At 32.6% G+C, this 23,076-nt stretch overlaps 1 protein-coding gene across 2 annotated transcripts in view; it reads left to right on the forward strand.

Moving 5' to 3' along the window:
- Nucleotides 1–23,076, forward strand: part of LOC132204126 (uncharacterized) — a 61,725-nt gene that overhangs the window by 20,140 nt on the left and 18,509 nt on the right. For both annotated transcript variants that reach the window (XM_059632408.1, XM_059632407.1), the window contains one exon: nt 19,764–19,869. In XM_059632408.1, coding sequence (XP_059488391.1) covers nt 19,780–19,869 — 90 coding nt within the window. In that variant the 5' untranslated portion in view covers nt 19,764–19,779. The remainder of the gene's footprint in view (nt 1–19,763; nt 19,870–23,076) is intronic.

Consider the following 23,076-nt stretch of genomic DNA (forward strand, 5'->3'; position numbering starts at 1 on the left):
TGTATTTTATAACGTGTAGAGCATCTGCTGCCCTTATGTCTTTTATTAGTCTTTTAGCTCGGCATGCACGCGCAGTCGTGACTGATGCACTCGGCTGCCTTTAAGTATTTGTCCCCCGGTGCCGTCAAGGAGGCGGGCGGGCGTCAGGTCACTCAACCCTGATGCCGCCCTTCTCAGGTTGCGCGTGCCACGCCACTTTAAACCGTGTGTGCTTTTTTATTATATGTGTGAATAATAATAATTTATGCTCCACACCGGCGGCTCATTTGCAAGAAGCAGCACACCGAGGCGGCGAGTTTCCTCTTTCCCCCGAAACTCAATTTCAACCTACATTTTTTTATTGTACTCTTTAATTATTTTGCAACAAAAAAGTAAAAGAATTCAGTTGGCTGAAGAGGAAAATTTATTCTGAAATAAAAGAGAACTAATTATTCTTTAGTTTGAATCGCATAAGTAAAAATCGGTAAAAATGAAATAAAATGAAATTGTATCATTTCTGGACCATTAAAAGTTTTAAGAACACATTCGAAAACTTTCAGAAAATCATAGTCATTTCCTTAAAGACAATTGCGAAACAATTTAAATGGATTTAAGAAAAATTAATGCTTTCGTTGTCAGAAAAATATTTGGGAAGGTTTATTAGCTTTGTAAGTTCCCTTGGTCTGCTCACGAAATTCAAAAATTTATAACTCTGTCAATTTTTGTATAAAAATTATTTTCAAAAACATATTATAATCGTTTTACAAAGATCTAAAACATTGAAATTGGATTTTCAGAATATTATTTAAAGGTAAAAATTATTTTAATTATTAATTAAGGTTTTAGAGGTCAGTGATTGTTTGTGACCTGACCTTTATTGTATTGTGTGTATAAACTATACTTTTTAACTAATGATTGTCAACTTAAAATGATTTAATATCTTGGCTCTCTTCAATCAACCAAGTTTTAAAAAAAACTGAAAGCTGTATTCAAAACATAGACACCTAAAATTTTTTAAATTCTACAAACATATTATTTTATTTAATTGCGTAAGAATTCGATTTAAATTTTATTTTTTCCTTCTTTCAATTTATTTTTATTTAGTGCTTAATATTTAAAACTTAAAATCTTTGCAGAATTCCATTTTACACTCTACCCTTTCAAATTCCCCGTGGGTATGCAATAAAACATTTTATGTACGACGGCCTGTGGAGTGTGAAGGACATTTTGCGTCTCGCGCACGTGGAATCCAATTTCAACTCGAATATTATTATATAGGCGAGAGGTCAGCCTTATTTTTCATCTGGCGAGCGAGCAGGATGCAATTTAGAAGAAAATGAAAAAGGCCCTCTTGTGTTCCAATTAGGCACGAGAACAAAACATAAACGCTTTGCTTACACGTACGTCTCTCTCGTAAATTGTGAATTGAAGCGAGGTGAAGGTGGGCGGGATGGCTCGGAAAGCGGCATTCTCTTCGCGTGTGTCTTTATTTGTGGCCCACGCCTCTGCGGATAGCCCACTTTAGACCCTTTTAACAGCCGCCTGACCGCAAATTCGTAAATATTTTAACTGTGCTTTACTGACTGACTGATTGTGTGTGTGAGTTGGGCGCGAGCCGCTCACGATCGGCGGCGCGACGAGAAAGGAATCGAAAGGCGTCGATTTAGATAGACAGAGACTCAGGCAGGTCTAATTTTGGGTTTAAATGGAAAACGAGCGGGTGTCGTCGTGGGCAGCCTTTGATGCTGAATTTGGAATGAAATGTCAGCAGATGAGAATATAAAAGCTGTAAAATTTAGATTTATGTGAAATACCCAAATCGTTTTACACAAAAAAAATAGCCGAATTTGGAAAGGGGAGAGGATTAAATTTATTACACTTTGAAATAACAAGAGGATTTTTTTAATTACATTACATTATTTTTTCATTGTGTAGTTTTTATTTTCATTTATTTCTTTTTTTTATAGAACAATATAAAGTGAGAATCAGTTTGCAGAAGTTTTTTATAATAAAAATCATGCAGATTAAATTTCATTAATTTAAAAATAATTATTTTAATATGAATTGAATTTATTGTAGGTTTTCCTTGAGGTTTATTGGATTTTCATTTTTTAGAAAATTAGAGGATTGTAAAAAATCATTAGTTAAAAGTTTTTCACATTTAAATAGGAGTTTTTCAATTTTCAGCTAAAATAAAGCTCTATTTAGCATTTAAATCTTTTAAATTTTTATCGGTATGTATATGAGAACGAGAAGCTTCAGATAGAGTCAAATCTGTTTTTATTGCCCCATTTTGACTCAATTTTGTGCTGTGGAGTAAAAAATAACCCTTTTACATGGCTTTACGCAATTAAAAAATTGCCAATCAAGCCCCATTTTCTCCGTGTTTTCATATTTTTATATATATGCTGTGAAATTTTGTGTAAATTAGGCCAATTCTTAGCAATGGAACTTTCAAAAAGGCTAAAATCCAGTTTTTTTGCAATTATTTTCTATTTTTTCCTCACTTTTAAAGACAGGAGCAAAATGAAATGATTTAAATTTGGAATTTGCAACACAATCGTCTGTGCATCTTTTTAAATGAAATTAATACTTTGGCGGCCCATTTTTTTTTTACTCGAAACTGTGGATTTTATTTTTTCGTAAATTATTTCTATTCGTGAAGAGGCCAGCATTCGTTCTCGCAATTAACCGAAATGTGGGCTATGGAATTGGACCCGCTCGGCAAATAATATCCAACTCACGCGTCTCTCCTGCTGAGCGCGCAATAATTTTGCCCGGCTCGTCTTCGGCACGACTTCTTCTTCTCTGCCCACACGTGAATGTAACCCTTTCGCAAAAGTAATCCACACATTATTTTGCACAATGCGAGCAGCCAACTCTTTTATTTTATGCATCCTCGCCAGCAAGTAGTGATGCAATAAAGCGCGAATTGCGCGCGCGACTATCCAGGCCAACTGGGTCGTTTACATTTTTTTCTCATTTCATTTATTCTCAAGAATGATAGAATCGAGGCCTTTCTTCATTTCTTCTTCCTCTCGAAATCATCCTCTTCTGGTTCGCGTGCTTTTATAATTGTTTCTGCAGCCGGCTCGCTCATTACATAACGATTATCTCCCCTTTCTCGTATACTGGCCGGCAACTGTGCCAAATTTCGGCCAGCATGGCGGTTCCGTTAGATTTTTTATCCCGATAAAAAATATACTCCCACTCTCTTTGCAACACACGCGTGTCTCCTTTAATCCAGTTTCCGATTTCCTGCCTTGCCCTTTCGCGCAGAGAACGATTACGTCAAGGATTTGCGAGCCCAGAGTCGAGTAACTAAGCAAGAATCAAGAGGCTGTTTATTTCTAGCACGATCCGATTTCAATTACTATAGAGTGATCTTCCTGAAAAAAGGTATAAAATATTAATGAATTAATTAAAAAAAAAAAAACTAAAAACGATAAATATAAACAATATTTATATAAATTGAAATCTAAAGTTTTAATCAACACAATTTTTTCTGCTCCTTTATACCTCATCATCGTAAAATCGTGTAAAATGGAAAGAAAAGTTTAAAAATCATCAAAATCATCCAAAAACAGACGAAATTTTGAAGAAAAATGTTACAAAGAAACAGTTTTTTAAAGAAGTTTCTTCTTTTATACAATTTTCTATTCTTTTCCTTTACATTTTTAGCAACTAAATATTTGTTTAAAAAAAAATATCCAAATATTTCATAAAAAGTGGTAAAAATTGCATAAAATGCTCTTTTATTTTGAAAATACCGTCAAATGGAAATCATTAAAAATTGTACTTTTATTTATTTATTTTTTTAATTTTTGAAACCAACTTACTGAAACGTCGATGCAAATTTGCAAATCTATCGATATTAAAAATTGTTTCCATCAAAATTGGAATTTATTTATATCCCCGAGCTATAAATAGATTGCGAAAAGTTAATTTGCCGTATTTTATTGAACCCGTCGTGCTGCACTTGCGCAATCTCCGTGAACTGCACTCATTTGAATGCAATTTTCTCGACACTATTAATTATAATGGCATTTCGCCTGCGAGCGACCGGTTGCATAACAATTATTATATTGCAGTTGAATTATTATTAGATTTATCATTGAATGCAAATCAGCACCTTTCCAACGCATTCACACCGGAGGGCCGGAGGCGCATTGTTACCGGACTAATTACAGAGCAGATTGGGAAAAAAAATCCTCTCTCATATTTTTATTGAGGAAGTCCTCTGCTCGGAGTGAAAAAAAAAGCACACTTGCATATTATCAAATGGGCCGAGCCTTTGTGACCTGGTGTCTGGCGCGGAAGGAGCGACGAGCGAACACGGTCAGGTACCGTTACCGCTTAGCACGCTATTATCAGCCGCAGAGAGTCGGACAAACGTCGCTTTACATGTTATATGTGTAGTTTGCCCGTAGATAAATTCGTTTCAAACTTGCACGAGCTTAATAATGCGCACGCTTGTTTTGTTCCACAAGGAGGAATTCAAAGATGCAATACCTAAATAAATTAAATTGGAAAATTTCGAACTAGAAATTGTTTGCAAAATCCAAAACTTCAATTGAAATCTTTCTCCTTGCAAAAGTTTTAGTTTTATAAATTATAATATTATTTATCATTAAAAATGATTATGGTGAACAAAATTAAATTAATTAAGTGTTAAAAGTTTGATTAAATAAATCTTTAATCGTTCAATTTTTACAGCAATTCTGTTAATATCAAATTTAATAATGCGTTTATTAGGAAACTGAATGTTTGGCAGTAAAAACCGGAACCACCACTAGCAAGAATCTCAATCAAATTTAAAAACACATCTTTAGAACAACAAACCTTTTGATTAGACTTAACAATAGTCGCTTTACTTTTTTTTCACAACGGATTGAAAAATTGTAAATCTAGTTTGCAGTTTAAAATTTTAAATAGAAAAAAAAACATAAAAATTATTTGCGTGCTTGGTGATTTCATTTACATTTCAAATTTCAAGAAGTCATTATTGACATTTTTAAACTAATGGTGGTTGAAATTACAAAAAAATTTCGCCAATAATTACAGATAATGGTTCCATCTTGTTGAAATTACTTGATTTGAATCAATTAATATTTAAAGCACTTAATGTTAAATTTCTTTGCATTTATAATTATTATTTGCATACAAACATAGTAAAATTTGGAGCTATTTTAAAGCTGATCTTTCTTCTTTTCATCAAATCACAAATTTAAAATAATATCAATTTCAATTAATTGGACAACTTAATATTTCTTGGTAATATTTTTAAATTTTCAGAAGTAAAATTTTCATTAAAATTGCGTTAATTTTGGTTGAAATTATAAAAAAAATTCACAAAATTGTTAAGCGTTTTCGGCCAAATTTTAATTCGCGCGCATATTAATGACCTCTTCGCTTAATGACGAATCAGTGCGTGTTAATCAATTATCTCTGCAGAAACAAATTAACTGTTCAGAAAAGGAGAGCGAGTCGAAAAATCAGGCGTTGAACTCACCACCTCAAAAATTAGGAAGTTGTACTGTTTTAGTGTTTCTTGTTTTCTCGTTGCAATTGTGTTTTTTTTTCTTTTTTAAACTTTTAAGTGAGGAAAGAAAGGTGACAATAAAGGACACCGATTTTACTTTTGCGTGTGTGCAAATGGAAAAGTTTCTATTTCGGTGTCCCGCGGTGGCGGCTTTTTGTTCCCGCTGAGTTGGCGGTGCCGCAATTAGCCTTGATGTGGGACACTTTTTACAAAACCTAATGAATCGGTTAAGCGATTCGTTCGCTGCCAACAAATCAAGCATAGATAAAATATTCCACTCGCACAATTTCGCTCACTCTGTATGCACTTTCGCTTCCGACAAAGAAAAATGTATCTCTCTTCTGTGAGCGCTTTTCTTATCTAATTAAAAATCTTGTCGTTCCCGCAACAAAGCGAAGAAAAATTCCAAAGCGTTCCACACGTGATAACGGGAGCGGGTGACTAACTGAGAAAGAAACAAAGACAAACAACCCATTTACACACTGCGACACTTAAAGATTAAGTAAAAAAGAAAATTAGCCGCGGACCACAAAATTATATATCAACTCGTTAAGATCGAAACATTTCTCTTTTAATCCAATTAAGGAAAAAATTGCAAATAATTTTAACACTTTTAAATACATTTTTTCATACTTTCTTTGATTTAAAAAAAAAAACTGCAATTGAAGTTGAGGCCGATCAAAAAGAAAAAATTAGTTTTAACAAATCAAAATATTTGAAAATGGATTTTAATTGTTTTGTCGTGAGTTATTTTGGCAGATTTTTTGGTCAATTAGATGAATTTGGATGAATTTTAAACAATTTTATGGATTTTAGGAGGAAAGAACTTTTTAAAATTAAAATGTAGAACAATTTTAAATCTTTAATAAATTTCTTTAAAACATTTTATTTGTCCAATTTTAATACATTTTTTTTGGAACAATTTTATGAAAAATTTATTTTATAAAGAGGAATATCCTCAGGTTGAGCAACATTGTGAAGAAAATAAACAGAAACAAACTGTCAAAGAAGTTGGTTGTCATCTCGCGATCAAAAGAGGCAGAAAAGAAGTGGCACGTTGATTTCTTTTCCACACGCGGCGCAGCATCTCTCAGCCTTATATGAACATTAGAAATTATCAGATGCACGATAAACAGCACACAATATTCCTTTTTCATCAGCACTGCTCGTGCCTCTCGGAGAAATTAGCACGAAAATTGTAATTACTCGGAGACGGAGAGCAAAACATTTCCCCCCGGCGGAAATTTTTGCTTTTGGTTTGAATGAGAGAAGAATGCAGCCGCGGTTCTCGGAAGCATCCTTTTGTTGCACAAGCTAATTTGAATTCACGCACTGATTGCAACGAACCGGTCAATTGTAAGCGATCTGCTGCAAGAAAAAAATTCTCCCGACGCAAGTTCAATGCCGAGCGTGCCGTGAATTAATTCAGTCCTGAAATGGCCGGATTCCAATCTCACTTACTTAAATACAAAATTATCGTTAAGTTCAAAAGTTGATTGTAAAAATGTGACAGTAAAAACCAGAAAAGGAGGGGACGATTTAGAAATACAGCTAAAAATAAGTACCATGATTTGAATAATATTTTATTTGTATATTAATTAATTATAAATTTTTTTCATAAAATTTATTATGAGAGCCACATTTTGTTGCTTTCTTTGAGAATTTCCTTAATAAATATTTTTTTCTACAATCATCCCGATTAAAATTCATGAAAATTTCAATATATCAACTTCAAGCTACCCCACTTAATTTGGAAAAATAAAATGGAATAAAAAAATTACCCTTAATATCAATATTTAAAATTATAGATTTTTGATGGTTCGAGTTTCATTTTGTTTTCTACAACTTGAATTTAAATTAATGAGAAAAATAAAAACAGAATTTTTATAAAATCTCATATTCTGTGGAATAAAAGGGAAAATTAAAAGTTTAGAAATTTTAAAGATTTTATGCATCACAGGAGATTTTTCACACTTTTCTCATTCTTATTGATTCTATTAAAGTTTTTTGGTTTCACTCTTTTTTTAAATATTTTGTTGGATGCTCCATATCGAAATCTGCTTTCCACGAAATCCGCCGTGTATAATTTACATAAAAGGCCGATTCGGCTAGGCGTGCGTTTTTCTTTCTAGTTCAATTTTTCACTCTCTCGTGTCGTAGCGAAATTTCTCCATAACTAGACACACATCCCAAACCATCTCTCTTATCTAGAAAAACAAAACCGTTTTTTTTTCTTTCTATACTTGCCGGCGTTGAAAAGAGTCACGTCCGTCGGTATGACACTCTCGGTCTAATTACACCTGCATGCTAATTATTGCATTGTGTGTTGTTCTCGGCAAAAGAGAAAAGCGCACGGAATGTGTTCGAGTGAAAAGAGAATGAGAGATCGGTATCAGCTGTTTTGTGATCGAGAGAGGATGAGCAGAGTTTGGTGCGTTCATTTTTCTCTGACCGAGATTATCTCTTTCTCTCCCATTATGTTTTTTGAGTTTGACGAAATAATATAAATTCAGAGTGTGCGATATGAACGAGAGAGGCACGCGCGCGTTCGAACCGATTTGTAATTTGCGTGCATAATTATAGTGGGACGTAAATGGAGCAGCTTGGAACAATGCACGCGTGCAGCGAAGGGAGATCGGCAGTGCGAATATGCAGATAAATAGAATGAGAAGAGAGGAGGATTAATGACGTCTAATGAATACGGAGTGAGAGAGGAAAATATAATAAAAATAGGTACTTAAATTTGAAAGATTAGAATGGATGATAACATAAAATAAACACAATGGAATAATTTAAAATTTTCTATTTTGTTAAATTGGAACATTGAAATTTTATAAAACAAAAAATAGTTTGAATGGTTTGAATGAAGAAAATAAGAAATTTCTATTTAAAACCATGAATTTTTTAATTTTTTGTTTCATTATTGTTATGAAAATTATATTACAGGGAAAAATTAAATAAAGATTTAACTAGTTTGGAGTAAAAAAAATCAATTTAATAAACTTGAAGTTTTGTTATTAATTTTAAGTTTTAATTTTTCGATGAATAAGAGCAATAACTATTCCAATTTTTCAGATTGCTCTGGTTCAAAATTCTTATGAAAAAACTACTAAAATTACTGTAATTTAAATAAATGGCCTTTAATAATTTCCAGATGTATTTTAATGAGTTAATTAAAATTTGAATTATCAATTTCTAATTTAATTTCTGGCTTTGAGAAAGAAGGAATACAATTTAATCCAAATTTATTTTCAAATCATGATTATTTCAAATTATTACAAAATTAGACAATTTAATAAACAATAAGGAAGGATTTAAATCTTTTATAATATTGATGTTTAATTATGGATTTTTATTTTTATTTCACTTCAATATAAAACTAATGGAATCTGTGGATATTTCAAAATTGCAGCGCCTTTCCATCAAAAGGTTGAGACACGCAAACTCTCATCCAGAGAAACTAACCATAAGAGGCGCTTAAACATGCATTTGTAAGTGAGAGAGAGAAACATTATTATCAAAATATAAAAAAAGAAAGTCGATAAGAAGTACCTGCTGCCTGCTCTTTACAGCATAATTGCTCTCAGCGCTAATCAATTCGATAAAAAGCGTTTTGTTTAAACACAAACTTTTTCGCACGCAACTTCCATCAATTCAATTTCAAAACGTTTAATTACAGCGAACTTTTGACCTAGCGGCCGAAAATAAACATTTTCACTTGTTTGCTTGTTGACGTGTATTGGCGAAAAAGGAAGGAGGAAGGCGGCTCCGTTTGAGGAGAATTAATGCATCTAGCAAGAGATGAACGCGCAGGCAAAGATATCTCCGGCGAACGAAAGAGAGAGGCTGGAAAGATAGCTGGTTCCGAGAGAGGCTCTCGTGACTGCTTGTGACCTCATTTGCCTTTCCGAGCCTAAGATTTCATCCAATTTCGATTCGACGAAGGGTTTTGTTTTCTTTCAAAAGTCTCACCATCAATTAAATTTTGTTCCTTAGACATTTTTATATAAACTCGCAATCAGAGATGAGAATAAAAAGAGGTTGATTGGTAATTAATAATGGTTAATTAACAATTTAAATTTAAAAAGAAAAGGAGGGCATAATAAGATAAAAAAATCATTTAAAATTAGAAGAGACATAATTAGAATTGTTCGTTTCCATTTTTTAATAAAATATTAAAATATGTAAACTAGAGAATAATATTTTTAAATTAATTCGTAACTGGAAAATGTGAAGTGAACTTTTATTATGAAGTATTTTTCGACATTATTATTTCATTTGCGATTAAAAACCTACATATATTTTACTAATTTATTTAAAAATAAATTGCAATTTTTTTTTGCTAAAATAATACAAAAAAGAAACAAAATTTGATAAAAGGCAGAATTTTTCAGATTATTTACTTAAGCCTATTATTCTCTAATTGAATTTTGTCATGTGCAGACTTCAAAGGTAAATTTGGAGGCGGAAATCGATCGCAATTAAACACGGTTGGTTGTTGTCGACAAAAGCACCGCGCTTGATCGTTACGAAAATTCGATTTTACGCTGCGGGTTCGCGAGCACGTTCATGGGAATGCCTTTAATTTCTTTTTGTTATGCGCAAATAATCGTGAGGCGCGAAAAGCACTTCCGGCAAAGTGAGATGAGTGAACTTTCGGTTTCCACCACATTTTTTCAGCATTTTCCTTCGTAAGGATTAAAAAAGGGACAATTTATGAAAGTACTGTGACAATTAACTAAAAAAAAAAACGATCAAGTTTCAGCTCGATTTCTAATCTAATGCGCAATCGAGTGAATTCCGATAGAGTTCAACGCATTCTAATTACGCCCCCCACACATAACATGAGCAGGAAAGAAGTAATAATGTCAGCGCGTGGAACCCGTTCGTGACTCAATTGCCAACCGATATATTTATTTATATAATATATATAAATTTCGTTCAAAAAGGAGTTCTGGTTGGCGCGAGTCCAGCCGCAAAATGTGTCGAGAGTAATGCTCTCGTGAATAATGAGATTGTTGCCCACAGCGAGAAGGTTGTCCGCATAAAAAAGGGCGAGTATGACTCACTCTACTGCAACCACTGCCCACCGAAAATATATTCCATAAACGCTTTTTTTATATATTCATCCGCTGAAATTCAAGTGTGTATTTTGTTTGACAGCTTCGTGATGCGAGATAATTTTCGGGCCCCACATCTATCATTTTTTTTGCAATCTCGTGCTTGACTGGGTGTGCAAAACCCACACAAATATAATATATTGTGTCACTTGGAAAATTGTCTTCTTTACTGAGAACAAGTTTGGACCGCATGAGGATAAATTCGCATTAAATTTCATATCGTCTACATAATTTTTTTGCTTGTTCTGCTTTATTCCACATCTAGCATGACTTAATATTTTATTTTATAATATTATTTTATATTTCTTGAGCCACTTGTGGTTTTGATATAAAGTTATCTTTATAGCTAGTAATTTTTTCTAGTTCTTTTTGATATAAAAATAAAATTACGATTTAGTGTTATTTTGATTTTGATTGTTGTCTTGTTTGTAAATTTTTCCATACCCCACGGGGCATTCAAATTTTCAAAATCCTGGTACTTTGGCATGACCTGGGTCAGACAAGACCACATTTAAAGGACTTTTAAAATTCAATTTTTGAATATTTTGATGCCGTATCAGAAAAATCAGTTTTTATTTATTTTTGTGAAACTTGCTTAAAAGATTTTAGTCACTTCTGATGAATTAATTTTTCATGCGCATATTACGAGTTACCTGGGGCAGTATTTATTTTCAAAATCCTGGTACTTTGGCATGACCTGGGTCAGACAAAACCATGTTTAAAGGACTCTTAAAATTCAATTTTTGAACATTTTGATGCCGTATCAGAAAAATCAGTTTTTATTTATTTTTGTGAAACTTGCTTAAAAGATTTTAGTCACTTCTGATGAATTAATTTTTCATGCGCATATTACGAGTTACCTAGGGGCAATATTTATTTTCAAAATCCTGGTACATTGGCATGACCTGGGTCAGACAAGACCATGTTTAAAGGACTCTTAAAATTCAATTTTTGAACATTTTGATGCCGTATCAGAAAAATCAGTTTATATTTATTTTTGTGAAACTTGCCTTAAAGATTTTAGTCACTTCTGATGAATTAATTTTTCATGCGCATATTACGAGTTACCTGGGGCAGTATTTATTTTCAAAATCCTGGTACTTTGGCATGACCTGGGTCAGACAAGACCATGTTTAAAGGACTCTTAAAATTCAATTTTTGAACATTTTGATGCCGTATCAGAAAAATCAGTTTATATTTATTTTTGTGAAACTCGCCTAAAAGATTTTAGTCACTTCTGATGAATTAATTTTTCATGCGCATATTACGAGTTACCTAGGGGCAGTATTTATTTTCAAAATCCTGGTACATTGGCATGACCTGGGTCAGACAAGACCATGTTTAAAGGACTCTTAAAATTCAATTTTTGAACATTTTGATGCCGTATCAGAAAAATCAGTTTATATTTATTTTTGTGAAACTTGCCTTAAAGATTTTAGTCACTTCTGATGAATTAATTTTTCATGCGCATATTACGAGTTACCTGGGGCAGTATTTATTTTCAAAATCCTGGTACTTTGGCATGACCTGGGTCAGACAAGACCATGTTTAAAGGACTCTTAAAATTCAATTTTTGAACATTTTGATGCCGTATCAGAAAAAACAGTTTATATTTATTTTTGTGAAACTCGCCTAAAAAATTTTAGTCACTTCTGATGAATTAATTTTTCATGCGCATATTACGAGTTACCTGGGGCAGTATTTATTTTCAAAATCCTGGTACTTTGGCATGACCTGGGTCAGACAAGACCATGTTTAAAGGACTCTTAAAATTCAATTTTTGAACATTTTGATGCCGTATCAGAAAAATCAGTTTATATTTATTTTTGTGAAACTCGCCTAAAAGATTTTAGTCACTTCTGATGAATTAATTTTTCATGCGCATATTACGAGTTACCTGGGGCAGTATTTATTTTCAAAATCCTGGTACATTGGCATGACCTGGGTCAGACAAGACCATGTTTAAAGGACTCTTAAAATTCAATTTTTGAACATTTTGATGCCGTATCAGAAAAATCAGTTTATATTTATTTTTGTGAAACTCGCCTTAAAGATTTTAGTCACTTCTGATGAATTAATTTTTCATGCGCATATTACGAGTTACCTGGGGCAGTATTTATTTTCAAAATCCTGGTACTTTGGCATGACCTGGGTCAGACAAGACCATGTTTAAAGGACTCTTAAAATTCAATTTTTGAACATTTTGATGCCGTATCAGAAAAATCAGTTTATATTTATTTTTGTGAAACTCGCCTTAAAGATTTTAGTCACTTCTGATGAATTAATTTTTCATGCGCATATTACGAGTTACCTGGGGCAGTATTTATTTTCAAAATCCTGGTACTTTGGCATGACCTGGGTCAGACAAGACCATGTTTAAAGGACTCTTAAAATTCAATTTTTGAACATTTTGATGCCGTATCAGAAAAATCACTTTTTAATTATTTTTGTGAAACTTGCCTAAAAGATTTTAGTCACTTCTGATGAATTAATTTTTCATGCGCATATTACGAGTTACCTGGGGCAGTATTTATTTTCAAAATCCTGGTACTTTGGCATGACCTGGGTCAGACAAGACCATGTTTAAAGGACTCTTAAAATTCAATTTTTGAACATTTTGATGCCGTATCAGAAAAAACAGTTTATATTTATTTTTGTGAAACTCGCCTAAAAGATTTTAGTCACTTCTGATGAATTAATTTTTCATGCGCATATTACGAGTTACCTGGGGCAGTATTTATTTTCAAAATCCTGGTACTTTGGCATGACCTGGGTCAGACAAGACCATGTTTAAAGGACTCTTAAAATTCAATTTTTGAACATTTTGATGCCGTATCAAAAAATCACTTTTTAATTATTTTTGTGAAACTTGCCTAAAAGATTTTAGTCACTTCTGATGAATTATTTTTTCATGCGCATATTACGAGTTACCTAGGGGAAATATTTATTTTCAAAATCCTGGTACTTTGGCATGACCTGGGTCAGACAAGACCATGTTTAAAGGACTCTTAAAATTCAATTTTTGAACATTTTGATGCCGTATCAGAAAAATCAGTTTATATTTATTTTTGTGAAACTCGCCTTAAAGATTTTAGTCACTTCTGATGAATTAATTTTTCATGCGCATATTACGAGTTACCTGGGGCAGTATTTATTTTCAAAATCCTGGTACTTTGGCATGACCTGGGTCAGACAAGACCATGTTTAAAGGACTCTTAAAATTCAATTTTTGAACATTTTGATGCCGTATCAGAAAAATCACTTTTTAATTATTTTTGTGAAACTTGCCTAAAAGATTTTAGTCACTTCTGATGAATTAATTTTTCATGCGCATATTACGAGTTACTTAGGGGAAATATTTATTTTCAAAATCCTGGTACTTTGGCATGACCTGGGTCAGACAAGACCATGTTTAAAGGACTCTTAAAATTCAATTTTTGAACATTTTGATGCCGTATCAGAAAAATCAGTTTTTATTTATTTTTGTGAAACTTGCTTAAAAGATTTTAGTCACTTCTGATGAATTAATTTTTCATGCGCATATTACGAGTTACCTGGGGCAGAATTTATTTTCAAAATCCTGGTACTTTGGCATGACCTGGGTCAGACAAGACCATGTTTAAAGGACTCTTAAAATTCAATTTTTGAACATTTTGATGCCGTATCAGAAAAATCAGTTTATATTTATTTTTGTGAAACTCGCCTAAAAGATTTTAGTCACTTCTGATGAATTAATTTTTCATGCGCATATTACGAGTTACCTGGGGCAGTATTTATTTTCAAAATCCTGGTACTTTGGCATGACCTGGGTCAGACAAAACCATGTTTAAAGGACTCTTAAAATTCAATTTTTGAACATTTTGATGCCGTATCAGAAAAATCAGTTTTTATTTATTTTTGTGAAACTTGCTTAAAAGATTTTAGTCACTTCTGATGAATTAATTTTTCATGCGCATATTACGAGTTACCTGGGGCAGTATTTATTTTCAAAATCCTGGTACTTTGGCATGACCTGGGTCAGACAAGACCATGTTTAAAGGACTCTTAAAATTCAATTTTTGAACATTTTGATGCCGTATCAGAAAAATCAGTTTTTATTTATTTTTGTGAAACTTGCTTAAAAGATTTTAGTCACTTCTGATGAATTAATTTTTCATGCGCATATTACGAGTTACCTGGGGCAGTATTTTTTTTCAAAATCCTGGTACTTTGGCATGACCTGGGTCAGACAAGACCATGTTTAAAGGACTCTTAAAATTCAATTTTTGAACATTTTGATGCCGTATCAGAAAAAACAGTTTATATTTATTTTTGTGAAACTCGCCTAAAAGATTTTAGTCACTTCTGATGAATTAATTTTTCATGCGCATATTACGAGTTACCTGGGGCAGTATTTATTTTCAAAATCCTGGTACTTTGGCATGACCTGGGTCAGACAAGACCATGTTTAAAGGACTCTTAAAATTCAATTTTTGAACATTTTGATGCCGTATCAGAAAAATCACTTTTTAATTATTTTTGTGAAACTTGCCTAAAAGATTTTAGTCACTTCTGATGAATTAATTTTTCATGCGCATATTACGAGTTACCTGGGGCAGTATTTTTTTTCAAAATCCTGGTACTTTGGCATGACCTGGGTCAGACAAGACCATGTTTAAAGGACTCTTAAAATTCAATTTTTGAACATTTTGATGCCGTATCAGAAAAATCAGTTTATATTTATTTTTGTGAAACTTGCCTTAAAGATTTTAGTCACTTCTGATGAATTAATTTTTCATGCGCATATTACGAGTTACCTGGGGCAGTATTTATTTTCAAAATCCTGGTACTTTGGCATGACCTGGGTCAGACAAGACCATGTTTAAAGGACTCTTAAAATTCAATTTTTGAACATTTTGATGCCGTATCAGAAAAATCAGTTTTTATTTATTTTTGTGAAACTTGCTGAAAAGATTTTAGTCACTTCTGATGAATTAATTTTTCATGCGCATATTACGAGTTACCTGGGGCAGTATTTATTTTCAAAATCCTGGTACTTTGGCATGACCTGGGTCAGACAAGACCATGTTTAAAGGACTCTTAAAATTCAATTTTTGAACATTTTGATGCCGTATCAGAAAAATCAGTTTATATTTATTTTTGTGAAACTCGCCTTAAAGATTTTAGTCACTTCAGATGAATTAATTTTTCATGCGCATATTACGAGTTACCTGGGGCAGTATTTATTTTCAAAATCCTGGTACTTTGGCATGACCTGGGTCAGACAAGACCATGTTTAAAGGACTCTTAAAATTCAATTTTTGAACATTTTGATGCCGTATCAGAAAAATCAGTTTTTATTTATTTTTGTGAAACTTGCTTAAAAGATTTTAGTCACTTCAGATGAATTAATTTTTCATGCGCATATTACGAGTTACCTAGGGGCAGTATTTATTTTCAAAATTATGGTTCAATCGCCAGAGTCGCCAGACCTGGGCCAGACTAGACCATGTTTAGATGGCTCTTAAAATTCAAAATATGAATTTTGATGCCGTTTCAGAAAAACCAGATTTTTTTTTTCTTTGTGAAAAATACAATTCAATAGGAGTAATTTTCAATTTCAAAATCCTGTTACATTGGCAGACAAGACCATGTTATAAAGATCTCTTATTTATTATAAAATTCAAAATCAATAGAATTTGATGCTTTTTCAGATTAATCAGAATTGTTTGTTTTTTATGAAACAGGCCTAGAAGTAAACAGAATTAATTTATCGTGCGCATTTTTACAATTTCCACACGTCAATTTGTTTTTCAAAATTTGGGTTTATAGGCTAGACACAACCATCAGTCGAAACTAAAATTCTGCTAAATAAGCCAATTAAAATTATTAACATTAAATTACTAGATTCAGCTATTGAATATTTCTTCAATTTCTTCTTGAATTTTTAATGAGACAGCTATGAATGAATAAATATTTATTTTCCTCGAAAAATTAAATAAGAAAATAGCCAGCAAATCGTTTTTAACGATCGTCACTTTTCCGCCTAGCTGTCTCAATCAAAAAACGATTTAAATCGCAGTCTGTGTGTGCTTAAAATTATACACCTGCGGCCAGTCCATGTTTACGTGCCCATCGAATACCGCAAAATCGGCCCGAGAGGTCATTAATCGCTAATTGGCGCCCACGAATTCCACCTGCACAAATAACAAAACAACACTTTCTTTTGCCACTCGCAGACGAGGCCCGGAGGCTGCTGAACCTGCGGCTTCTCACCTTTCAGGGCCAATTATATTATGCGGCGAAAATCTCGCTGTTCAACGACCTCTGGCCATTCTTCGAGCAATGACAGCTTCCGCGAATTTTAATTGGAATGTATGGGAAGAAATGAGATAACAAATTGACACTTAATGTCACCTCCGAAGTAGATTCATTTCGTAATTAAAGAGCGCCTCGGTGTACAGTTATACGATTTTCTCATCCTTTTACCGAAAGAGACGGAGATTTATGTTGGCAATGACCTTCCAAAGACATTTTTTTGTTTGCAAAAAAAGGTGCAGTGAGAGCGTGTAATTTACTCAATTTACTTAGATCATTAACTTTAATGGTTTAAATTTGTGCACTTAATTCTGGAATGTAAGGAAAATTGTTGAACTGCACTTTTTCAAATAAAATAAGCAATTTAGAACTTAAATTTTAACAATATTTTTCCATAAAGCATCAACAGTACGAGCCAGTTTTAGCAAAGACTATTTTAACCACCGTTGTTTTAAAGACTTGATATTACTTTATCAATAAGAGTCCTGAAATCATATTATTTTGGGACCGAGGAAATTAAAAATAAAATAAATCGTGTTCTTATCAGGATTTAAAATTTGTCTTTAATTATTAAACTCCGCCTGTTTGTCAATTTTTTTTATTTATAATCGAAAATTTTAAATTGATGATGGATTTTTAGAATTATTGAATGAAAATTGACTTTTATGAAAAATTGATCTTTCTGTTGAATTGTAAAATTTAAAATTTTACTAATTATTACAAATTTCTTTAATTAATTTAATTTTTATCAGAGCTACAAACGATAAACATAGCAAAATACTTTTTGTTTGAAAACTTTTAAAAATAAGTACACTGAAAAAAGACTGATTAGGAATTTGCCCCGATTTATAGGTCCAGATCTGCTGGGCCAGTTAGACCAGTTGTTTTGGGAGTGTTTCTATCAAGGGATTTTCCTAAAATTGATTTAAGTTTACATTCCTTTGAAAAACTGAGACTGTTAGATTGAATTTTTCTGTACTTAGAGATGAGTGGCGCACAATAGATCAAGAAGCAGATAAAAGTTTTGAGCTAAAGGAAAAAAATTGTCCTTGATATAGACCTTTTAAAATTAAAAATTGATATAACTCGTCAAGAATTCATTGAAAAATGTTATTTTATTTTTGCGGTAAAATTCCCTATTGTGAATAAAACAGAGCTCTGTGGCGCACCTTTTACTTTTAATAGAAATGATTTAAAATAATTAATTTTATCCAGGTCTATTTGACGTACGCAGAAATAGTGAGAAATTTCCATAAACTCTATTATGATAAGACTTATTTACAACATTCTTTAATTTTAATCCATTTTATTTCAAGGTGCTTTGTTCTCACAACGTAAAAATTTAATTTTTTTATAGTTCGTTCATCCTTGTCAATTTTTATATATTTATTTTATTACACACGGTGAAGGTGCTTTCGATTGCGACACAGAGGTGAAAAGTCACTCTCGCAGGGAGCATGGGAATATCTCGATCAACGAATACGCTAATAAACGCGTCAAGAGCCAATTTGGAGCGCGTCTCGTCCCAACTCTCCATTTCATTATGTTGTTTCCTAACGCCGCGAAACTAGATTAGCGCGGCACGAGATAGTTGGTAATGGAAAAAGCGTGATTTGAGGTTTCATGCATGTGTGCGGATTAGAAAGAGCGATTTATGCACCCCGATCTCTTCACAGTGTCTTCCCGAAAGCGTTACAGTTTCAAATTATAATATAACAACGAAGACCACTAAAATCTAATCTTGCAACAACATTTGGTCCATTACAGATTTCATAACAGGAAAGAGTTTTCATTCGTGAATAAAATTCAGAAAACTTTATTAATAAAAATAATTGAAGAAATAATTATTTAAAATTATTTAATTGAAGTTTATTTCAATAAATTTGTCATCATCGTTAGTTTAAATAATTATTATAGAAATAAAACCCTTTTCAAGACGAACATCATATTTTAATTAAAGTAAGAAATAACAAATATCAGTAAAATTGATTCAGACTTCAGACTCACATAATCAGAGGATAAAATATTTCACATATTTAATCAAGAATTTTTCTTTCCAGCTTTTTGATTGAAATAAAATAACAAAAGACTCTGAAATTGTCCTGTTCAAATTTCATTTAATTCTAAGAATGCTTTGTATTTTAGATTGTGAATTTTACTGTAAAATTTCTTGATAAAATTAAAACCAAAGTTTTTAAATTTATGCTGATTTTTTTTTTTTTTTTTTTTTTAATAAATGCACGAAAGAATTTATATTTTTATAATTTTAGAACGTTTCTCTGCGCAGAAATTGCTTCTGTTTTTATTTACTCAACTTTTGGATTAAAATCCAGCTCGGTGTAATATTTCATAATTTAATTAAAGCGAGATGTGCACCGAGGCTTGAATTGCACAGCCTTAAACTTACGTAACTCCTGCTGCATTTAATATCCACAAAATTACGAATGCAAAAGAGCAACACGAATTTAACAGTTCTCCACGCTCATGAATAAAACCGTCCAAAAATGCCGCATTTTTCTCGGTGAAAAGAACAAAAGCCGGGCACAGTATGGATGAGCCCATTCTTGCAATGCATCTCTAATTAAACGCTCACGCCGAGTGTGACGCAAACCCACACTTTTCTACTTTGGATTACGGTACTCGCTCCTCTGAGAGCTCTTTCTTTCTTTATTATTTTTTTGCGCGATTTGCGTTTTCCCCAGGCGTCGGGTGTCATTGTTTGGATTACGCGGTCATGGCTGCTTTTTTTGTTTTGTTAAAATTCACCGTGGGAGTTTGACTTATTTTTAATAAATTTTAATTCGAATTAAATCGTTTGTCCGCAGCGCACCATGTCAGGTCATGGCAAATTGGAGCCCTGCCGTTAGCATGCAGTACCTGGAGATGCAGCCCTACATGGTCGAGCCCACCTACGCCTACCTCCAACCAAGGGTGAGTTAAAAGTTGAAAAAATCTGACCTTCCGAATACCGAATCCGAGGCCGAGCGGCTAATTGGGAATTAGCTGTTTATGCAAATTCGGACGGATGTGAGATGAATTAATTTGCAGATTGTGCTCTCGAGATTATCACGATCGTGTTCAAAGAAAGGTCTTCAAAGTTGTTTCATCCTTTGCTTTAATTGCGGGAGACCTTTCAGGAATGCTAAATGCAAGCGATTAAAATCAAAGGCATTCAGATGGCTCTTGACAAAATGCAAATTGAAAAACTAATCAGTTAAAATCTTGAGCCGCAAGGATAGATTATTATACAAACGTTAAGTGTGTTAAAATAATATAAATTTAATATTTTTTTTTACATAATAATAAAAGTTCAGAAAAAAAACTGGGTTTTCAATTTATCCTTAAATTTTTATGAGAAAAATAAGGCAAGGAAAAAACAAGATCCACTAATTACTTATCATAGAAAATTGATCAATTTTCATGAAATCTAACTAAATTCCTCATGAGTTTTCATTTCTGAAAATTGCAAGGTTTTAATATTTAATAATAATTTAAAATTAATAATCAAATTTTTACTATTCCTTGAAGTTTCATTCAAATATTAGTTGATAAGCTTTTTTGTTGTGTTTTTGCTAAAACAAACAATCCATTTCCTGCTGATCCTTTTGTCTAGCCGAAAATTTCACTACTTTTTGCATGTTTGTCCTAATTTTTTTCACCCAGCTAATGTTTCATTCGATCCAATTCACCTTCAGCTGAAAATTTCCCTTCGTCACTGCAGCGTGTGCTGCAATAATTATATATATATTTCGTAATCTTCTCCAAGCACGCAATTAAATAATTTAATCCCTCAGCAGTTGGAAATATCTTTTCTTTTCTTCGGTGACACCGCGTGCCGGCACGAATAAAAATATGAAATCGAGCGCTTAGCTTTATTTTGATTCGATCAATTAAACTGCGCTGCGGTGTAATGAGCACATTTTTAATGATATATCCCCTTCCTCGATGGGTGAATTATAAACACGAATATGTGCTTAATAATGTGTCGCGAGATGGTTTCTCTCTAAACGCACGTAATGATCTTCGAGAAGTGTGTTTCGCAACACGCTTGATCGAGCATGAAAACGCTCTCGGTCGATCGCAAAAAGAAAAGGAAATTTGCGGCCAGAAAATTATTGCTGCACCTACAAGTATTTAATCCTTTGGCAATTCAGACATTCATAAAGATGAGAAATTGTATGAAATTAAATAAATTTTTGCCGCTATTTCAAAGCAATTTCAAGATTAATTATGTTAATTGACGATTATTATGCTCATAAAATTTAGAATAATTGATTATACTTTATCAATAATTTTATTTGGGAAATCAATTCATTTCTGATTATTGGGAGATTTCTCAGATTTCACAGGTCATTTTATTTTTAATTCTCTGTAAAGAAGAGTGAAAAAATTTAACTACTGCTGAATTTGTTGAGCATATTCACGTTAATTTTATCAACTTCTTCTTTTCGACTCTTTTACACTTTTTACAGCCAACCCGGATGAAAATCAAGGTTTTCGTGTCTAATTTAATAAAGCTCGTAAGCGCTTTGTACGTTTTAGGAAGTGACATCGCGCGAAAATCCAGCAAAGTGTGTCTGTATGTCGCACACAAAAAAGTTGACCACTCATCATACTCGTCAAAAACTCCTTTAAGGGCACCGCGAGCTCAAAATTAAATCCATACGTGAAAATTCTTTCTTACTCATTTCATTAAAGCCAGACAGTTTGGTTAATAAATAATCGAGAATGCGTGCTTCCAAAAACCGCAGGCACACACAAGCCATTCATCAATGAAAGCCTTTCCTCTCTCCCTATGTTTAATTTCGTTTTAGAGAAAACGGAGAAATTTTTGTTAAAGATGAAGCCTCGATCGTCTGCTCGTCTAGTGTGCTTTTTTTGTTCGGGCTCATTCATTACACTATCATTATTAAAAAAATAAGTTAAAAGAGTGGAGGTTTGATATCACTTTGACGGCCGTGCACGTATATTACACACTCGAAGGTGCATACCTTCGGAGATGACCCATAAATGCAAAGTGGGACACTGACGGACGGACACCCGAGGCGGCGCCGCCCGCGCTCTCGATCAAGTCGCTGCTGCCGTCTGCCGCTTTTCGCGCAAACTATGGAGAAAGAAGGTTCAGGTTCAGGTGGCCACCGACAGGGTCCTCGACAGGTACCTCCGAGAGCGAAATGAAAATATAATTTCCAAGATAAATTTGATTAATTAGAAAAAATCAGTTCTGAAGACAGAAAATTTATAATTGAAGAAGAATTGATATTTCTGATTAAAGGATTTGAACATTTAAATTTGTTTTCAAAATTTATAGCAAATTTAAGCTTCAGAGAAAGGCTCGCAGCAAGCAAATTTAACTTTTATTTTGAATTTAATAGTGTGAATGGTAGATTATAATTTAATATTACACACATTTATTTTTGTTAAATGTTTAATTTAAAATTATTATTCTATGATATAATTTTTTATCAGATAATAATTGTTTTAAATGTTTTTAAAATATGATTAAAATCTACTTAATTCTGTGATATTTTAATAGAAAAAATTCGTCTGTAAACTGCAAATTTATAATAATATTTGTTTCTAAACTTTTAGTGAACACAAATTGTTTTATGGTAATTTATGGCAATTAATTAAAAATATTTTTATTAATAAGATTTAATTAGCATTTTATTTGCCAAAACATGGCTTTAGTTTTGAAAATTTCAAGGTCATATAAAAATAAGAACCAAATCCCGATTAAATTTTTATGATTTTTATTTATTCTTGCTTTATTTTTACTAACAAATTAACTATGTAGCCTTTGGATTCCGGTGCTAATCAAATATTTTTTTGCTACTTTTAATTGCCCAACTTGAGGAATGAGAATAAAAGTATAATTGCGGAGAACAACCTAAAATCGTTATTAAGAGAAAAAAACGATATTGTCCCAAATTGCGCGCTAATCATGCTCTAATTTGATAATTTCAGACCATTCAATTAACGATTTGAACGTCTCGTCACTCTATAATTAAAAGAATACGAGCAAAAACTAACATACGTGTGATCTTAATCTTCTGGAAATGGCACAAAAGCACTCAAGGCTCTTTCGAATAAAAAATTTGATTTACGACGTTTAATTTGTCCGGCGACAAGCAATTA

The sequence above is a fragment of the Neocloeon triangulifer genome, unplaced genomic scaffold, assembly GCF_031216515.1.
Source record: "Neocloeon triangulifer isolate White Clay Creek 2 clone unplaced genomic scaffold, ASM3121651v1 ptg000022l, whole genome shotgun sequence".
Lineage (NCBI taxonomy): Eukaryota > Metazoa > Arthropoda > Insecta > Ephemeroptera > Baetidae > Neocloeon > Neocloeon triangulifer.